The sequence below is a fragment of the Chiloscyllium plagiosum genome, chromosome 24, assembly GCF_004010195.1.
Source record: "Chiloscyllium plagiosum isolate BGI_BamShark_2017 chromosome 24, ASM401019v2, whole genome shotgun sequence".
NCBI classification, from domain to species: domain Eukaryota; kingdom Metazoa; phylum Chordata; class Chondrichthyes; order Orectolobiformes; family Hemiscylliidae; genus Chiloscyllium; species Chiloscyllium plagiosum.
Genome location: NC_057733.1, coordinates 22,250,799 through 22,271,566, shown reverse-complemented (window position 1 = coordinate 22,271,566; position 20,768 = coordinate 22,250,799). Strand labels below are relative to the sequence as shown.

The 20,768-nt window shown below is 41.0% G+C and overlaps 1 protein-coding gene across 1 annotated transcript in view; it reads left to right on the top strand.

Annotated features, from left to right (window-relative positions):
* Positions 1–18,855, top strand: part of LOC122562067 (probable ATP-dependent RNA helicase DDX41) — a 45,623-nt gene extending 26,768 nt beyond the window's left edge. The window contains exons 10-17 of the mRNA XM_043714545.1: positions 6,227–6,389; positions 7,639–7,770; positions 11,201–11,272; positions 13,038–13,134; positions 15,565–15,714; positions 16,178–16,249; positions 17,000–17,110; positions 18,317–18,855. Of these exons, the coding sequence (XP_043570480.1) occupies positions 6,227–6,389; positions 7,639–7,770; positions 11,201–11,272; positions 13,038–13,134; positions 15,565–15,714; positions 16,178–16,249; positions 17,000–17,110; positions 18,317–18,453 (934 nt within the window). The 3' untranslated portion in view covers positions 18,454–18,855. The remainder of the gene's footprint in view (positions 1–6,226; positions 6,390–7,638; positions 7,771–11,200; positions 11,273–13,037; positions 13,135–15,564; positions 15,715–16,177; positions 16,250–16,999; positions 17,111–18,316) is intronic.
* The last annotated feature ends 1,913 nt before the right edge of the window (positions 18,856–20,768 follow it).

Sequence of the window (20,768 nt, the reverse complement as noted above, 5' to 3'; positions counted from 1 at the left end):
GGCAGTTGGAAATGAAGAGGTCGAGGGCAGGTAATAGGCCAGCGCGGGGTGTCCAGGTGGATGCAGTGTGTTGGAGGTGGGCGAAGGGATCCTCGGAAGGTGGGCGGGAATCCTGATTGTGAAAGTAAGCTCGGAGGCGGAGGCGACGGAAGAATTGTTCGACGTCACGGCGTGTATTAAATTAATTGATGCGTGGGTGGAGGTGGAAGAAGGTGAGTCCTTTGCTGAGGACTGATGGTTCGTCCTCAGTGAGGGGGAGGTCTGGGGAGATGGTGAAAACTTGGCAGGGCTGGGAGCTCCTTCAGACAGGGAATTGAAACCACAATTAAATTAAGCTCTTGAGATGTGAAAGAAAAGGAAATTCTGTCTAGTGTGAATACTATAATGGAGTATTGTATGAGATTAATGGGATTGTGTTTTTCCATATTTGAAAAAGATTAAATTTGTTAAATGTAAGTAATTTGGTTTATTCTACCTTCATTTCTTTTGCATAATAAACTTCTGTTTCATTGTTAAATCTGAATCTGCAGTATTACATGTTTGTGTTTCAATGAAAAAGCAGCTTGTTAAAATCAAAAAAGAATCTGTCAAGCCAGATTTTAGTCTGGAATCTTTCTTGTCCAGTAATAAAGTCAATTGGGAGCATAGCTGTGCAATGTTTCAGTTGTCTGATGTCAGCCTTTGCTGTTACTGCCCTGTCTAAAGGAAGAAAGGGAACATCAGTGTGACCCATAGTTATTACTCTCTCTGAATCAGTAGGGAAGTGACACTGTTAAACTGAGCTGTGCATTTTCTGAACAACTTCCAAGGGAAACCTGACAGCTGAGTTTCACACAAAGGACCTCTCAAGTCACGGTGAGATAAATTTGTTGAGGGTTGAATATTGGCAGGAAAACTGAGAGGTCGTCTCTTCTCTTATTTAGAAATATTCAAATCACTGTTAAGAAATGTTGTTAAGCCTCAAGCCACTGCTGGGAGTATAAACATGTTGCAAATATTGCATGATTTAAAAAAAAAATTATCCCTAGGATATGGGCATTGCCGGTTTCATAGCATTTATTGACCATCCCTGTTGATCACTGAGAAGATGGTGATGAACTGTGTTTTTGAACCTTTGAAATCAGTTTTGTGTAGCTAGACCCACAATATGCTAAAGAGGAAGTTTCAGGATTTTGACCCAGCATCACTGAAGAAATGGACATGTATTTCCATGTCAGCGTGCTGAGTGGCTTGGAGGTGAACTTGCAGGTGATGACATAACTACTATTGTTGTCCTTCTAGATAGTAGTAGTTGTGTATTTGGAAGTGCTGTCTAAGGAGCCTCAGTGAATTTTTGTAGTGCACCTTGTTGAGGTATGCATCTTGTGGTAAATACTAGTGCTACTGGGCATTGGTGGCAGAGAGAATGAACGTTTATGGATATGTGGTCGGTCAGGTGGGCTGCTTTGTCCTGGTTAGTATCAAGCTTCTTCAGTGTTGTTGGAGCTGCTGTTATCCAGGCAAGTGGGGAGTATTCCATTGTGGTCCTGACAAAATTGTCAATGCTGGACAGATTTTGGGTAATCAGAAGAGTTACTTGCTGCAAGACCCATACCGTCTGACCAGCTGTTGTGGCCACTGTATTGATATGGCTAATCCGGTTCAATTTCTGGTCATTGGTAACTCCCAGGATGTTGGGAGTGTTTAGCAATGGTGATGCCAGTGAATGTCAAGAGATGATTATTAGATTATTTTGTTAGCTGAAACTTGGATATTGCTGGGTCTCAACTCAAGAACTAGGAGCAGGCATAGACAATTCAGACCCTTGACCTTCTCTGACATTTAATAAGATAATGATCATACGTGCTGAAAAATGTATTGCTGGAAAAGCGCAGCAAGTCAGGCAGCATCCAAGGAGCAGGAGAATCGGCGTTTCAGGCATAAGCCCTTCTTTAGGATTGAGGAACATGTGCCAAGCAGGCTAAGGTAAAAGATAGGGAGGAGGGACTTGGGGGAGGGGCATTGGGAATGCGATAGGTGGAAGCAGGTTAAGGTGAGGGTGATAGGCCGGAGAAAGGGTGAGGGCGGAGAGGTCGGGAAGAAGATTGCAGGTCAAGAAGGCGGTGCTGAGTCCAAGGGTTGGGACTGAGATAAGGTGGGGGGATGGGAAATGAGAAAGCTGGAGAAATCTGCATTCATCCCTTGTGGTTGGAGGGTTCCTAGGCGGAAGATGAGGCGTCGTGTTGCCATGATCTGGCGATGGAGGAGGCCAAGGACCTGCATGTCCTTGGCGGAGTGGGAGGGGGAGTTAAAGTGTTCAACCACAGGGCGGTTGGGTTGGTCCCAGAAGTGTTCTCTGAAATGTTCCGCAAGTAGGCGGCCTTTCTCCCCAATGTAGAGGAGGCCACAGCGGATGCAGTAAATGATGTGTGGAGGTGCAGGTGAATTTCTGACGGATATGGAAGGATCCCTTGGGGCCTTGGAGGGAAGTGAGAGGCGAGGTGTGGGCGCAAGTTTTGTATTTCTTGCGGTTGCAGGGGAAGGTGCCGGGAGTGGAGGTTGGGTTGGTGGGGGTGTGTGGACCTGATGAGGGAGTCGCGGAGGGAGTGGTCTTTCCGGAACGCTGATCAGGTGGGGAGGGAAATATATCCTTGGTGGTGGGATCTGTTTGGAGGTGGCGGAAATGACGAAGGATGATACGATATATCTGGAGGTTGGTGGGGTGGTAGGTGAGGACCAGTGGGGTTCTGTCCTGGTGGCGATTGGAGGGGCGGGGTTCAAGAGCAGAGGAGCGGGAAGTGGAGGAGATGCGGTGGATAGCATCGTCAACCACATCTGAGGGGAAATTGCGGTCTTTGAAGAAGGAGTCCGGTATTGGAATTGTTCGGTATTGGAATTGGTCCTCCTGGGAGCAGATGCGGCGGAGGCAAAGGAATTGGGAATATGGGATGGCATTTTTACAGGGAGCAGGATGGGAGGAGGTGTACTCTAGGTAAGCTGTGAAATCTATTGTAAATAGTTGGGGCCTGAGGACCGAACCCTGTGGCACCTTGCTAGTTACATCTTGCCAACCGGGAAAGTCCCATTTATCCAAACTTTCTGCTTTCTGATGGTTTGTCAATTCTCAATCTAAGCTCATGAATTACCCCTAACTCTATTTGATCTCTACTTGTGTATTAATGTGCAGCACCTTATCAAATACCTTCTGCTGGTCCAGTTTTCTACACGTACAGGATCCCCATTATCCATCTTTGAAGAACCCCTGTAAATTAGGCACACGTGATTTCTGCTTCATACAACTGTGCTAGCTCTGATGGATTCAGTGGGCTTGATGTACGTTGACATGTATCTGAGGAATTGTAGATTATGCAGATTATTGTGCAATCATTGGCAAACATTCCCACTTCTGGCTTTGTGATAAAGCAGCTGAGCACGGTTGAGCCTGGGACACCAGGAGGAGCTCCTGTAAAGTGGTCTTGGAGCTAGGAAGACTGACTGTTATCTTCCCTTGTGCTAGACATGATTACAGCCAGCGGAGAGATTTTCCCATATTCCCATTGACTCCAGTTTTGGTCACTTGCACCTCCCTTCTGAAATTTAGCTCTTTTGTCCATGTTTGAGCCTTTACAGTATTGAGATCAGGAACTGAATAGCCCTGGAAGATCCAAAACTGAATGTCAATAAGCAATTATTGCCCAAACGTGATGAAAGCACGAGTGATGGCACCTTCCAACATTTTACTGATGATTGAGAGAAGATTAATTGATTGGGTTGGATTTGTCCTTTTTGTGTACCGGACATCCCAAGGCAATTTTGCACATTGTCAGATAGACACCAGTATTGTAGCTGAACTGGAGCAACTTGGCGACAGTTGCATCGGTTTCTGGATTGTAGTTCTTTTGTACTATTGCCAGAGTGTTGTCAGGTCTGATAGTCTTTGCAGTGTCCAGTGATGCAAGGTGTTCCTTGCTGTCCCATGGTCCAGTCGACGTTGGTGAAGACTCGTATCTGTGATGGTGGGGTCTCTGGAGGAGGCAGAGATAGATCCATGACTGGATATGGTAGACTGTCGAGCTCAGTTTTGATCAGTTGGTTCTGGAACTGCTTAGCCCTACCTATCACTTTGTATTTGGCACACAAGTAATTCTGTTTTCTAGCTTCACCAGGTTGACTCCTCATTTTTGGGTATGCCAGATTCTTGCTCCTGGCAGAGTCTCCTGCACTCTTTGTTGAATCAGCGTTGATTCCTGACTTGATGGTAATGGGATAGTAGGGTCAGCTCAGATTATGAGATTGCAAATTGTGTTTCAGTGCATTTCTAGCCCATAATGCATTTTGGATGTTCAGTCTTGTTAGGTCTGTTTGAAATCAATCTTGCTTGTTTCACAAAATATGATGTAGGATATGCTCAATGTGAATGTGGGACTTCAACTCCACCACCTAATGATAATGTCATGGGTAGATGCATCTCTGACAGGGAGATGGGTGTGGATATAATCAAGAATGTTTTTTTTTCTTATGTTGGTTCCCTCACTACCTGCTGCAGAGTCCTTTAGGACTTGATCAACATGGTCAGTATTGGTGCAGCTGAGCCACTTTGGGTGATGGACATTCTGCGCCCTTGGTACCTCAGTACCTCTTCCAAATAGTGTTCAACCAGGCTGCATAATGTTTGTGAACTTTAGTATCTGACAAAAGTGTTGCCAATTTGGCACTTACCCCTTTGGCAGCTTAGTTGTTGCAAGGTGCTCGATCCTGTTTTATATCTTTTTTGAGGCTTTCTGGCATTTTGATTTTTTTTCCCCATCACCTATTGTATTTTCTCATCTGTTAAGAACTGAGCTCTTTTCATTTATGTTCTAATCAACCTGTCAGAGATGCTGTTATATACCTCTGGAATAGATGGGACTTGAATCAAGGCCTCCTAGTCCAAATGTGTGGACACTGCCACTGCACCACAAGAATCTTTCTGAAGCTTTTGATACAACTGAATGGCTTGCTGGGCCATTTCTGAGAGCATTTAGGAATTCGCCACATTGCTGTGGATCTGGAGTCACATATAAGCAAGGGACCTGTTCCATCCTAAAAATTTCAATATTTGGCAATAATTTTATGGTAATCATTAGACTTTTGATTTGAGATTTCAATTGAAATAACATTCCACCATTTATTGCGATCAGATTCAAATCCAGGTCCTCAGAATATTACCTGGGCTCTTTTACTAGTTGGTAATATCACTTTACCATTGCTTCTCCTTTACGGACTGTTCACAACAATACAATTTGAAAGTATATAGCTAAAGTGAAAAGGAACTGATGGATATGGAGGATTTGAGGCTTCTTAGTGTAAGTTACTTCTGAAGATAACAGCATATGAAACGTCAAAACTTACAATAGAAGTTTAAACCCTTTAATAGAGTCAGTCAGTACAAAGGTAACAAGGAATTTGGAGAAAAAGTTGCTGAGGTCACCATGAGAATACTGTAAATAGTTTTAGGTATTTCATTATGAAAATGACATTAAATCCAGTGAGAACTGTTCACACAGATAGAATTTGCAATCATGTTAAAATATGAGCAGTGTTTCCATTAGAGACGTAAGGAATAAAAGACATGTTCAATACTTGAGCTTTTTAAAATGATAAAGTGTTGATGTGTGAATAACGAGGTTCCTCTGTTTGGGAGGTTATGGAATTGTCAGTTCAAAGTTATATCCCTGGAGTGAGAAGAGAGGTTTGAAGAGATCTTTTTGGGTGGAATGATTTATCATGGAGCATGGAATTAGGGACAGTTAGGGATAGGTTTGACAAATACTTGAAGCAGTCAGCAATTGCTCTTGCAAAGAGCTAACACAGACATAATGTGCTGAATGGCCTCCTGGGCTATACCTTGCCATAGTTCTAATTAGTAGGCTACTTTTGTTCACTCAAAATGTAGGAAACTTTTGTAGGAAACTTAAGTTCACATAAGTTATCCAATTGTTTTGATCAAAACAGTTTCCTAAATGTTGGTTGAGCTGAGAAGCTGAACAGTCATCAGTTGCAGTCAGTCAGGCTGAACAATGTTGAAATACTGTAGGTGAGGAGATATTAGCTGTTTTGAGTGCTAGCTCAATGGCTACTAATGGACAACACCTCTTGCACCATGGGTTGCAAGAAGTTGACTTGGATTTTGTCCTGGGGAGTAAATGTCTCAGTACTGTTATCAATTGATATGATGTTTTATAGCCTGTCACTTGTCATTCTGCAGAGGTGTGCACATGATGGTTGCCACTCCTGGTCGTCTGATGGATCTTCTGCAGAAAAAGATGGTAGGTTTGGATATCTGTCGGTACTTGGCATTGGATGAAGCAGACAGAATGATTGACATGGGTTTCGAGGAGGACATTCGCACAATCTTCTCCTACTTTAAGGTGACAGTTGACTATAGTCATTTTTCCCAGTAATGTTGTGTGTGTTATGGTTATGTGATAAACTGATGAAAGGTTTACTGTGGTACTAAACTGAGACTGGCTTAATGAAGCAAATGGGGGAAAACATGCAAATGTTAGAATAAAATAAAGATGGGTCCATTGGATTGTACATACCATTCCTACTAAGAACACCACTCCACCGCCAGAGACATGCACACTCCTGAAAATCCACATGGAAACTTGATGGTGTTAGTAAAGTATGTCGAGACATACAGTACCTGTTTTAACTCCATCATCATTCCCTCTGTTTGCTTTCCCAATCTTTCCCTCTATACTGACTGATGCCATTTACAGTCATATGGGCAACTGGCACCTGAGGTCAGATAGTTGATGATGGCAGAATATTCAACAAGGGAGAAGGGAACCGTGACAGAATTAGACCCTTACCAGGTGAAACGCTGTCTGGTGGGAATTGCTAGTTATCGAGAGTGGCAGCTTGGTTATTTCCCTGGACCTTTGAGGCTGGCTATTACCTTGACTTGGTTATCTTGTCTTGGTGCAAGTTGTGTCCCCATGCACACCATTAGTTAAAGTATTGCTCCACATCCTGAGCCCTGTGTTTCCCTGAATGCTATGTTTATGCAGGTGAGTTTAGTGATCTCATCCAGGATTGTTTACTTTCATCATGGGAGCGGAAAAATGCGTAGAAAAAAAATCTTTCAGCCTTCCTAAATGGGTCATAAGGCCATAACAATAGTGGATATGTACCAGTTGCTGTTGGACAGCACGGTGGCACAGTGGTTAGCACTGTTGCCTCACAGCGCCAGAGACCCGGGTTCAATTCCCGCCTCAGGCGACTGACTGTGTGGAGTTTGCACGTTCTCCCCGTGTCTGCGTGGGTTTCCTCCGGGTACTCCGGTTTCCTCCCACAGTCCAAAGACGTGCAGGTAAGATGAATTGGCCATGCTAAATTGCCCGTAGTATTAGGTAAGGGGTTAATGTAGGGGTATGGGTGGGTTGCGCCTCGGCGGGTCGGTGTGGACTTGTTGGGCCGAAGGGCCTGTTTCCACGCTGTAATGTAATGTAATGTAATGTAATAAAGCTAACCCCTGAAAAGAGATGGTGATTTCTATTGGGTAGGAGGAAAGAAGTAAAAAGCTTTGATTTTGTTATTTGTCTATTGGAGTGCTCTGTCGAGTTTTAAAGCTTTTTATGAATTGTCATGATCTCTGTTTATGCCTTCACAAAGGGTCAGCGCCAAACTCTGCTTTTCAGTGCTACCATGCCAAAAAAGATTCAGAACTTTGCCAAGAGTGCCCTTGTGAAGCCCATCACCATCAACGTTGGTCGAGCAGGCGCTGCCAGTCTTGATGTAATCCAGGTGAGGTGGAGAAATTATGCTAATCTGTGAGCTTGTATAAACTAAGGGATTCAAGGGAATCCTTTTCAGAGAACAGACAATTGCTTTACTCTGAGCTTCAACTGAAAAGTTTAGATTTGACAGATGTTTAAAGTAGCCCCCCCACATCAAATTGTCAGAAGACGATTTCCTATATTCCAAAAAACAGAATACTGTGGATGCTAGAAATCATTTGATTTGGTTTATTGTCACATATACCTAGGTACTATGAAAAGCTTTATTTGCAAGCAGTACTGGTAGATCCATTCGGTAAGCAAAGACATGCATAGCACAGGGTGCTTGGACAGTGTGAGGCAGACAGGTTACACTGCGGAGGAGGTGTGCGAAGCAAGACCAACATGAACAAGATCAACATTATTTGAAATTAGAAAGTTCATTCATCAGTTTAATAATAGCAGGAAAGAAGCTGTTCTTGAACCTGTTGGTGCACATGTTCAAGCTTCTATACCTTCTGCCTGACAGAAGAGGATGTGGGAGAGCATTTTGGGTGGGAGGTGTCTTTGATGTTGGCAGCCTATTTGCGGCAGTGAAAAGTGTAAATGGACTCTATGGATGGAAGGTTAGTTTTCGTGATGGTCAGGGCTGTGCACACAACTTTCTTATGGTCCAAGGCAGAGCAGGTGTCATACCAGATATTATGCTGTCTATGATGCATCTGTGATTATTGGTGAGGGTCCTTATGGACATGCTCAATTTCCTGAGTTGCTTGAGGAAGAAGAGATATTGTTGTGCCGCCTTGACCATCACATTTGTGTGGGAAGACCAAAACAGGTTGGTTGTCGATGCTCTGAGGAACTTGATGTTCTCATTCCTCTCAACTTCTGAGGTAAAAATTGAACATTCTGGAAATGATCAGCATGTCTCATAGCATCTGTGGAGCAAGAAACAATTAATCTTTCAGGTAAATGTGATGCAAGGTCCTTGACATGAAAAATTAACTTGTCTTGACAGATGCTGCATCATCTGTTAAGAGTTTTCAGCTCATTGTGTATTATTCCAGAAAATTCTCCTGTTATTTTCCCTCTGCTAAATAGAGAAGTTGTATTATTTCAGTTTTAATTCTGGCTTAGTTGAGTGGGTGTCAATTTGAGACCTTTAATTCATCCCGTTTGAGTCAAAACTCATGGGATCAGCTCCAATCTAGAGCCTTAAGCATAAAGTCTAGATTTTAAACCAAGGGTCTCCTCTTCTCTCAAGTGGCATAATTTCAAAGAACACAGGAGTCCAAGCCAACATTTATTCCACAGTCAACATCATTTTTAGGAAATTCATTCATGGATGTCATTGAACCAGCATTAATTGCCCATTTCTAATTGCCCCGAGGGGATTAAAAGTCAACCACGTAGTTGTGGGTCTGGAGTCACTCTCGGTCAGGTAAGAAGGCGGATTTCCTTCCCGATAAAGGACAATAATGAACCAGTGGGTTTTCCCTGACAATCAGCAATGGTTTCATGGTCATCACTAGACTGTTACTTCCACATTATTATTGAATCTTTCATGGTGGGATTTGAATCCAGGTGCCCAGAAAATTACCTGGGCCTCTGGATTAATAATCTAGTAATAGTACCACTAGGTTATGACCTATCCTTCATGAACCTTCATGAATAAGAAATATATTTACCAAATAATAATGACTTTATTTTGGAAGTCATTCATTGACTCTTTTCTCTGTTATACGGAAAAAGATATGCGTATGCAAATCAAGTTCAAGCCCACACTTGTAATGAGCGCTTTATTTTACTTAACCACACTCCATAAAGCTCACCTCAGTGACTACTAGCTCCTCATATAGCCAATTTGTGCCAAATCAATCCTGAATTAATATGTTCATCACCCGTTCCCACATTCCATTAGGTCTCAACAATTTCTTCAAGCCAGATTAGGTGATAATTTTACATGCCTTTTTCTTTCATTCTGTTCTCTACTTTTCATTCCTCTCCCTGTCCCATGACCTCAATTATCCGGCACCCTCCACAATCTGGTCTTGTACACTTCTCTTACATCTTCCATCCTGTCTTTCGTCGGTGCTACTCTCCAGTCCTATTATTTTTATTCTTGTTTGCTTCTTTCTGTCCTTCTTGGTACTTGTTGCCAAATTATTATTTTGGCCAATAAATTAACAGACACATGTTTACAAATATCCAGATCATGTCCTTGCCTGCTGACTTGAGGCCATTCTTTGTAAGATCATGCCTTTTTCTGGCTGTGTCCCAAATATAGGTTGTCTGTCTTTTTGCAGTATTCACAGGTTTATTTGAAAACACAAGCTTTTGGAGCCTTGCTTCTTTTTCAGGTGCTAGTACCAGAGGGAGACCTTACACAAAGAACTTATAAGAAAAAGAATGCACTCAACTAAGACAGATGTTAAATCTTTAATAGTTAGAATGGAGATGCAGGTTTTGATTGATATGCAAATCCCAGAATTTCTTTCAAGTCACTGCCCTGAGATAACTTAAGATTTTGTCAGTATAAGAGAAGTGATATCTCAGGTCAGACAATGCATTTTAGGCGTAAGGTCTCTCTCATTAGCACCTGAGGAAGGAGCGAGGCTCTGAAAGCTTGTATTTTCAAATAAACCTGTTGGACTATAACCTGGTGTCATGTGATTTTTGATCTTGTCCAACCCAGTCCAACATTGGCACCCTCTGTCATGACTTTCATAATATGGCTCTGTCACCAGTCCATTCGTCCCTGAGGTGCTAAGCATCTCTTTCAGAACTGTATATTCTTTTAGATGACACTGTGATTTTTTGCATTCACACTAAAATTTTTGAGAGAATTTAAGGAGTGATGTGTAAGATTTACTCAGTTCTTTACATAACCTGTGATTCTGAAATATTCTACACAGCACATACTGGTACAAAATGGAAGGCAACGGTCTAGTGGTATTATCACTAGACTGTTAATCCAGAGACTGAGGTGATGTTCTCAGAACTCAAGTTCAAATCTCACCATGGCAGATGGTTGAATTTGAATTCAGTGAAAGAAATCTGGAATTAAACTGTAAATGATGACCATGAATCCATTGTCGATTGTTGGGAAAACCCATCTGGTTCACTATTGTCCTTGATGGAAGGAGGCTGCTATCCTTGTCTGGTCTGTCCTGCATGTGACTCCACACCCAAAGTAATGTGCTTGATTCTCAACTGCCCACTAGGCAATTACGGATTGCTAATAATGCTGTCCTAGCCAGTGATGTCTTCATCCTGTGAATGAATAAAAAAATTCTAATTAACAAAATGATGTTGAGGCTTGAAGATTACAAGGGAGTTGGATAGTGGCCTGTTTGTACTAAAAACTTTAAGCCACTGTGATGTTATTTCTTCCTTCAGTGTATATCTTTTGAGTGTTGGTCAACATGAATGACAAGCTAATGTCCTCTTATCTTTAGGAGGTTGAATATGTGAAGGAAGAGGCTAAGATGGTGTACTTGCTGGAGTGTCTGCAGAAAACTCCACCTCCGGTAAATGACTTCACCATTTCACTCTAATCCAGTTTGGTGATTTAACCCTTTTGTGTCATGAACCATTCCACTCAGTAATTGATGAGCATTATGGCACAATACACAAATACTCTCTATTGTATCCACTGTGGGATGCATCTGTCACCTCTCAGGCATAGGAAGAATACGTTGCTGACCGATGGTCTTCAGTTGAGTATTGTACCTGTCCTGGGAGTGAGTGTTTTATTGAAGAGTTGAGAGAACTCCAGCCTATCCATAAGTTATACTGCTATATCTCCCCAGGAAGTTTTGATGACTGTTAGGATATGTGGATTCACATGTATTATCTTTGAAGATGTCAGGACATATTGAGAGCTTAATGTGTACGGTGTATGACTTGGGAGTGAGAGGGGAGGAATCTTGGAGGTTAGTGAGTTCTCACAAATCGGCTGCCCTTGTCCTTCTGAGATATATAAATTGTGATTTGAAAGATTCTGTGAAATGAGGGTAAGCAAGTTTTACAGTGCACCTTGCAGAAAAATGACTTTCTTTTTTGCTTATTTATGTATACTTAGCTCTGTATATTGTATTTGTAAAGTATTTTGTGCATGTGTAAAAAAGGTGTGATTAGTAAGTTGGCAGATGACACTAAAATTAGTGATGCAGTAGACAGTGAAGAAAGTTATCTCAGAATATATTGGGACCTTGATCAAATGGGCTGAGGAGTGGCAGATGAAGTTTAACACGGATAAATGTGAGGTATTGCATTTTGATAAGAAAAATCAGGGCAGGACTTATACAGTTAATGGTAGGGCCCTGGCGATTGTTGCCAAACCAAGAGACCTAGGGATGCTGTTGCATAATGCCTTGAAAGTGGAGTCACAAGTAGACAGGGTAGTGAAGAAAGCGTTCGTTTTGCTTGCCTTCGTTGGTCAGAACATTGAGTATAGGAGTTGGGATGTCATGTTGCCGTTGTGTCGGACGTTGGTGAGGCCACTTTTGGAACAGTGCATGCCACTTCTGGTCTCCCTGTTATAGGAACGGTGTTGGGAAACTTGAAAGGGTTCAGAAAAGATTTACAAGGATGTTGTTTGGATTGAACTATTGAGAGAGACTGAAAATATTTTCCTTGGAACATTGGAGGCTAAGGGGTGACATTAGAAAAGTTTATAAAATCACAAAAGTCATGGATAGGGTGAATATCCAAGTCTTCTCTCTGAGGTGGGGAAGTCCAAAACTAGAGGGCATAGATTTAGGGTGAGAGGGGAAAGATATAAAAGGGACCTAACGAGCAACCTTTTCGTGCAGAGGGTGTATGGAATGAGCTGTTGGAGGAAGTGGTGGAGGCTGGTATAGTTACAACGTATAAAACAAAATCTGGGTGAATCTATGAATAGTAAGGGTTTAGAGGGATGTGGGCCAACTCCTGGAAAATGTGAATAGGTCATTTTATGATATCTGGTCACTGCGAACAAGTTGAACTGAAGGGTGTGTTTCCATGGGTGTATAACTTTATAACTCTATGTGTATGTGTGTATGTTTGTGAAAGTAGAATGATCAGGTTTTAAGTAATAAGGTGTTCGTGTGCCCAAACTAGCAGTCCGAGCTTTCTCTGAGAATGCAAAAAAGCTTCTGTTTCTGCTTTCCATTCTCCACTGCAGAAACTTGTCCAGGAAGTATGTATTTTTTATTTAAGTTGTGAATTCCTGAGAAATTGTGCCCAAATGAAGAAAACAGAGACTTGAGAAGATTGGTGTCTAATGGCCAGCATTGATGTACATTTTAGGTATTGATATTTGCGGAGAAGAAAGCTGATGTGGATGCGATTCATGAATACCTGCTCTTGAAGGGGGTGGAGGCTGTTGCTATACATGGGGGGAAAGGTAAGATCCAACACTTGACTGTCTGTCCTCATGTCTGCATTCCACTAGGCATCTCCTTTGGGAGAGGTGAGAAGAAGAATGAGATGGGTCAGCCTATATTTCCCAAAAATGAATTCAGACTGTAACTGTGCAAACAAAAGATATTTCTTGACTCTGAAACACTTCAGTGTAGAGAAAAAGTGAAGATAGTGACTGTATTTTATCCTAGGATAAGAAATTTCCACCATGTGGTGAAAGTCCAACTTTTAGATAAAGAAATTCTGCCATTTAAACTTTTTTCTGATCATTGCTTGCAATGTGACCAAAGCTGGGAGGAGAGTGTCTTGTAAAGTCTGGAAAATTACTACCAATGGTAATTGTGAGACCATACTTTGGAAAGCCATCACTCTTCCCACTTAAGGGCATGCTGTGCTTAGAGCCACTTGGTGGACCTGCAGGATCTGGGTGACCCTGTGGTAGAGGAGTGGAATCCGAATCAAATTCGGCAGGTATCAGGGCATGAAGCTGGAGGGTCAAGCTCGAGGTCAGTGAAGCCTGAATCTTAGCAGATGGGGCAAGTGGAGGGATGAGGGACTTTACAGTGTCTTGAGTCACCAGGAAATATGAAAACATGTATACAAACGACGTTAATATTCTTACTATAGATTATAAAATGTGCTATATTTATATGATTCCTTGCCGCAAAATATTTTAACATCACTTTGTGTTCTGCCATACTCATCTATGGTTATGTTATAGAAGACTGTGTATTATATTTTATAGTTAGACTGCAAAAAATGAAAGGTTATGTTTTAAATATTGTGCAGGTGCATGATGAACAGCTGTATGTGAAAGATGTTGTTTGGGTATTTCCTTGTGTTTTTTCCATAGCCCACCATAATTTCAGAGGAAGCTTATTGGAATTTCCATTTCCACATCTAGGGTTTCTGAAGAGAATGTACCTGCATGGGAAATTTATTTAAATACATATCACAGATCATGCGCAAAATAGTGCGTATTTGGGTATATTATCAGAATTTAGCTTGGTCTGAAACTGCATGAAGACTGAAGGTTTTTTTGGTTTCCACCAGAAAACCCTGCTTTTTCCTTCTCTCTGGCAAGGTCTGAGACTGAAACTTCCTGTTTATACCCTTTGCATTCTAATTGACCCTGAATTTTTACCCTCTATTTAATAAATCCTTATTATCAACTTCCACTTTTAATATTGCCTATCTCCACCCCTACTTCAACTCATCTACACTGAAACCCTCATTCACACCTGCTTTAGCTTTGGATTTGGTTAGTGCTGTGGTTCGTTGGTTGTTGTCTCCTCTTCAACCCTTCAGAAAGTTGGGTAAACAAAGTCATTCCACCCATATCATAATTTGCACTAATTCTCATTCACCATCACTCCTGTGCTGTCTTCCTTAGCTTGGCTTCCTATTAAACAGCACAAATGTAATACTTTTATCCTTAAATATTGCTAAAAGGAGATCCAAAGTCAACAATTTTTGTTTTTGAGCAATTTTTACCTTGTTTCAAATATTTCCCGTCATTTCCCCCTCAGGCATGGTAATCTTCTCCAGCTCTGTAGCCTTCAGAGATAGTTGTGCTGCTCTAATTCTGGCTACTTGAGCAACCCTAATTTTAATTGTTCCACCAGTGATGGCTGTATCTTCAACTATCAAGGCCCTAAGCTGTGAAGTTCCCTTTCTATGCTCTTTCTTTCTCTATTCTGTTCTCTTCCTTTATCTGTCAAGTTCTCTTCCTTTAAGACATTACATAAAAACCTATCACTTTGACCTTGCACTTTGTCATGTGTTTTAATGCATGGCTCTGTGTCCAATATTGTTTGATAATATGTCTGTGAGGCTTCTTGGGATTTTTAAAGAAATATTCATGGAATGTAGGTGTTACTAGTTGGACAACATTTATTATCCTTCCCTATACACATTTTGTTGCTAAGTTTGAAAGTCTTCCATTCTTCATCAAATAGATCTCAGGGTTTGATTTATTTTCAGGGAGCCAGAAAAAATCAGCTAATTCTTGGGAACCCGGTTCAAATCTTGTTGTGGCAAATGGTGGAATTTTAATTCAGTAAAGAAATTAACGGTGTAACGATGACCATGAAATCATTGTCAATTGTTGGAAAAAAACAATCTGATTCACTAATGTCCTTTTAGGGAAAGAAATCTGTCTTTCTTACCTTGACTAACCTGTATGTGACTCCAGACCCATGTAATATGATTGACTCAACAATTAAAAATGGACAATAAATGCTGACTTAGCCGACATATCTTGAGCAAATAAAAAAAAAATTGCTGATATTGAATTATGTCACGCTTGTGTATGATAAAATGTGCCAGGGAAGATTGATAATGAGCATAAACTCAGCCTAATACTACAGCTTTATAGCAACTGATTGAACAACCTAATATGATTTGTTCCTAGACCAGGAAGAACGGACAAAAGCCATTGAGGCATTCCGGGAGGGGAAGAAAGATGTTCTCGTGGCAACTGATGTAGCCTCAAAAGGCTTGGATTTTCCAAATATTCAACATGTTATTAACTATGATATGCCTGAAGAGATTGAGAATTATGGTAAGAAAAGTACCTTATTCGAAAGGTGCATCTGTGAACATATCAGTTATTGGGTCCCTCTCTGTCGAGTATCAGTTTAGTCAATTGCACCTATGTTTTGTCTGCTGTTTAATTACATCCTAGGAGCTGGAGGAGGCCCTCTGGTCTATACCATGTGGCATTTTCATCATGACTGCAACCTGTGGTAAACTAGGGATCAGGAGATCACTATGCTTAATGGTATAAGTGGAGCTTAATGCACAGCTCCCTGGGGATTTCACTGAAGCCAACCTTGGGTACATGAACATACATTCAACATATAATGTTTTAGATGCCAGAATGTGACAAGTCAAATTCAAATAAACTCCATCACTCAGTACACTTTCCCACTTGCTGGTCTTTGTATTGATGAAGTGTTTTCCAATGTCTGAGTCACTTTGTTTCTGAAAATCCCTTAATTCTGAACACCATCCATTATATTCAGTTCACAGGATTGGACGTACTGGACGATCAGGCAAAACAGGGATAGCCACAACATTCATCAACAAAGCATGTGGTAAGTTTTTCTTTATTCATCTTTCAACTGGTGTGAAAATTGAGCCAATGCTGTTGATGTTATTCTGCATTATAAACCAGCCATCCAGCCAACTGAGCTGACTGATCCCTTTTGGATTAATTATGGGTAATAAAACATATTGTGCTCACCAGCAAATAGGAAATGAGTGAATGCAACACTCAGAAACTATTGAACAGATTTAATTCATTTCTAGTGAAGGTTTGAATTTATTTTATTTGAATGCTTTCATTCATATAATCACAGCCCTTGGTGCATTTTCCATTCTTGGCTAAGTCACTGCTCTCGGTCTGGCTGGTAAGGAGGAGATGCAATGACCAAGGACTCAGGAGGGCAAGGGCTTCTACTCTGACATTCTGTCTCACATTACACATTGCATGTATGTGAACACATAGCATGGACAGAATCAGTTTTGGTTGCAATGCCAGCACACACTTTCAGCCTGTACTCTTTTGTATCTCGATTGATGGAAAGATTATTCTCATGAAAAACGAGTATTGCTTGATGTTAGCCAGTTTTTGTGGAGCTGACTGGCCAAGGGTATATAAATATTTAAACACCTGTGGGTAGTTTGTACAGTAACTCTGCTTGGTTGTTGTCACATTTGTTGCATTAGGCAAACTTGTATACATATTAAATAGCCTGAAGGTAAAAAAATGACTTGAGATATATGTTTTTACTGTGTAATGTGCATTTTTGTGTTTGTAAGGCTCATTTGCGTATGTTTTACAGATGAGTCGGTTTTGATGGACTTGAAGGCTCTGTTGCTGGAAGCTAAGCAGAAAGTCCCACCTGTTCTTCAAGTCCTTCAAACAGGAGATGAGACTATGCTGGATATTGGAGGTATGTTGGCTATAAATGGTAAGCAGCTTAACCTTTCAGATGTCCAACTTGGAAAAGCTGAATATGATGTCTTGCACCATAACCACACATCACATCTGTTCAAGTGTACAGAAACATAGCAGTTATTCTATGCAAAATAAGATTCCAAGAGATACTGGACTTTGTATGGTGTACAATTGGGCTGTGTTGAGAGCAGCTTATTTCCAGGTGAAGTCTGACAGCTTCATTTCACACTCAGAAGATCTGAATTTTTCAAAATTAATTTTTTTCCTGGTATCTGTACAGGTTCTACACACTGGCTGGTCTCTGCTAATGAGTTAATGAAACCAGTAATGAAAACTGCTTGTTTCTTTGTTTTCCTCTGTTCCCTTTGCAGAAAACGCCTTGGCTGCTGCTTAAAAGTTCTTTTGCACCCTCAGCTAAAACCAAGAATTGTAATGTCATGCTTCATAGTTCTGGCATAATTTGAAACAATACATCCTGCCTGTAGAGTTGGTCTGGTGATCTGCCTGAGAAAGGAAATTTACAAATCTAATTGCCTTCTAATGTTTAATTTGAGACCCTTTCCTGATCTAATTGTCTGGGAATAACTGATGAAGTACCCCAAAGAATTGATTGCATTTCAACTATATATTTTTCTCTTGTTTGTTCAAACATGCCCACTGAATATTTTGGGTTCCATACTCTGGAGCAAGGAACAAATTGTGAAGGAAGCTGCTTTACATGAGATTTGCTAATGAATCCCTCCCAAACAAATGACACCCTTCTGACCAACATTATCTTTGGTGCCAAACCTTTCTCTCACTCTTGATAACTCTATTCCAACCAGATATACCAGCCCCTCATGCTTTCCACTACCACCATCTCTCAACTGTTTTATCCACCACTGTGCTTTCCCACTACTTGCATCATTCTCCACACCTCTTCCCAACCTGCCCAACCTTTCCTTGTGGCTTGAGGCAGCTTAAGGCTGTTGGATAAGTGTCTGTGTTTCTCATTGATATAATTACTCAATAAGAGCCTGATGATTGATTGTGACTTTTAGATTTAGTCATGCTGCTAATGGCGAGTACTGCCTGTGAGGCGGATGTTTCTGTGAAGGATTTTGTGGTGTAGGTAGTATTTAAACCTATGCTGCATGAGCTCCAGAGAAATCTGATGGAAAAACATTTGCTAATTTGTGTGGAATCCTGATTATTTGTGCAGGTGAAAGGGGCTGTACCTTCTGTGGTGGTTTGGGTCATCGTATCACAGACTGTCCGAAACTGGAGGCCATGCAGACAAAGCAGGTCAGCAACATTGGGCGGAAGGACTACCTGGCCCACAGCTCAATGGACTTCTAACCTGATATATTCCAGTACAGCTGGCAGTTTTAGGAATGAATTTGTGCATGGCAAATTGAGAGAGGAGGAAGAGTTCTGTTCAGCCCACTGCATTTCCCAAAGTTCTCTCTTTTTTTTAATCAGCTGAAAGCACATTCATCCTCTATTTTAAAAGGGAACATGTTATTGTTGCAGAATACTTCAGTTTGTCGAGCAGTTTGCTACCATATTTGAACATTAAAAGCTTGATGAACAAGGATTGAGTTTGGTCAACTGCACCTTAATTTTGGACTTGTATAAATGCCTTATATAATTAACAGGATGGTTACTGATGCTTGTGATGATCTTCAATGGTATGTCAGTCAACTGACCAAGGTAGTGACTGTAATTGTTGAAAATAAAGATTATTATTTCCTAAATAATTTGGTCAGTGCCTCAGACTACCCTCCTTTATGTTTTATAGAACTGCTTACTATTCCAGGTAGTCCTGGAATGCAAAACTGACCCCAATTAATCTTTTCCACCAGCAACTGTTTTACATGCATTCACATGCAGGGAGCTGTCCTCTGCAAGAATAAGGCACATGCCCGGGCATTAAGCCTTTTTGAATTAAGCAAAAGCATGTTGGACAGTAGTTCCCTGGTATATTCTATGGCGATTTCTCAACTTATCAGAGCCAACTTCTCAGCTACTCAATGTGGGTACCTCCAGCAGGCGATTTACCTGATGTGGCAATCCTTCTATTATAATCCCATAATAAAATAAACTGGATGTTGGTATTGTCATTTTCAAGAATTAATCAGACCGTTATTACAACTATCGTTTGCAAACACTGCATTCCTCAGTGACGTGTACCTGGGCTCAATACTCAGAGTCCTAGAGATGTACAGCATGGAAACAGACCCTTTGGTCCAACCTGTCCATGCTGACCAGATATCCCAACCCAATCTACTCCAACCTGCCAGCACCTGACCCATATCCCTTCAAACCCTTCCTATTCATCCAAATGCCTTTTAAATGTTGCAATAGTACCAGCCTCCACCACTTCCTCTAGCAGCTCATTCCATACACGTACCACCCTCTATGTGAAAAAGTTGCCCCGTAATCACATTAATTTAGGAGCATGATTATCAAAGTTTCATGCTTTAAATTATCCAAATTAAGTTGGAGTATGAGGTCTTTATAGCCTTAGGTCACATGCTTGATGATGTATGCACTTAAATGTATATAAATATGCGTACTGTGAGCCATAGCAATCAGCAACTTTATCACATGCAACATAAGTTGTTGCTTCCTCTGAAATTTGGTATTCTTAATCTGTCCTGATGAGTGCAAGGTGAAAAGCTTCAATATCATATCTTTTTGTTTAGAAATATCAGAATATTTTAAAAGGCTCCAGAAGGAAAAGAAAATTAAACTGCTGAATTGGAAAGCTTTTATCATTCTGTGATCAACACAGAAAATAAAATGTAAAGAAAAACTGCTGGGACAGAAGTGTAGAGCAGACATTAATAAACTTTGTGAGGTTGAGCTGAAATTAGAATACAAAAGATATAGTATCATAGGCTGAGATTAGTGATAAAGTCAGAAAGCTGATGGGACAGAATAAAATAATTCAAATTAAAGCTGATGAGCTGGCTTGTGTCCAAAGGATGTTCTAAAATAGTAAGTGGAAGACTAGAGAACTGCTGACAAGGAAAGTAGTCATAAGATGTAGCAAAACCAGATTCAGGAACTGAAATAAATCTAAATGGATGCTAAAAATCTGAAGTAAAAACAGAAAATACTAGAAATACCTTGCAGGTGTGGCAGTATCTGTCAGAAAAGGAACAGCATTAACAATTCAGATCTGTAGCCTTTCATCAAATTTCAGTATTAGAAACTGAGGGCTGGATTTTTCCAATGAGTGATGATCTCTCTCAGACTGCAACTCCTGCCCTTTGTTCGATGAAAGGATTGAGTTCCACATTTGTGAAAGGCGATACTAATCAGGTCTTCTTCAGAGATATGGGGCCAACTAAAGTGAAAAGCCATAGCCCTTTACATAGGCATCAACTGCCCTGCTCTGAAATATAAATGTTCTGACAGCCACTGAGATAGCTGCTGTCAAACAAAGATTACATTAGTTTGAAGTTAGGGAGTATAGAATGTGGAGGGGTACGGTCTATTCATACATAGAACAAACAAACCTAAGGCACTTCTTACTTACGCAGGACTATATTTTCATGCATTTGAGGCACCAGAAAGGTCCAATAATTGAACAGACATCAATTTGACTTGAGAAAAACCCTAGATGGTAGTCTTCCCCAATGCGCCTTGTCAGCACCTGCCCCAAG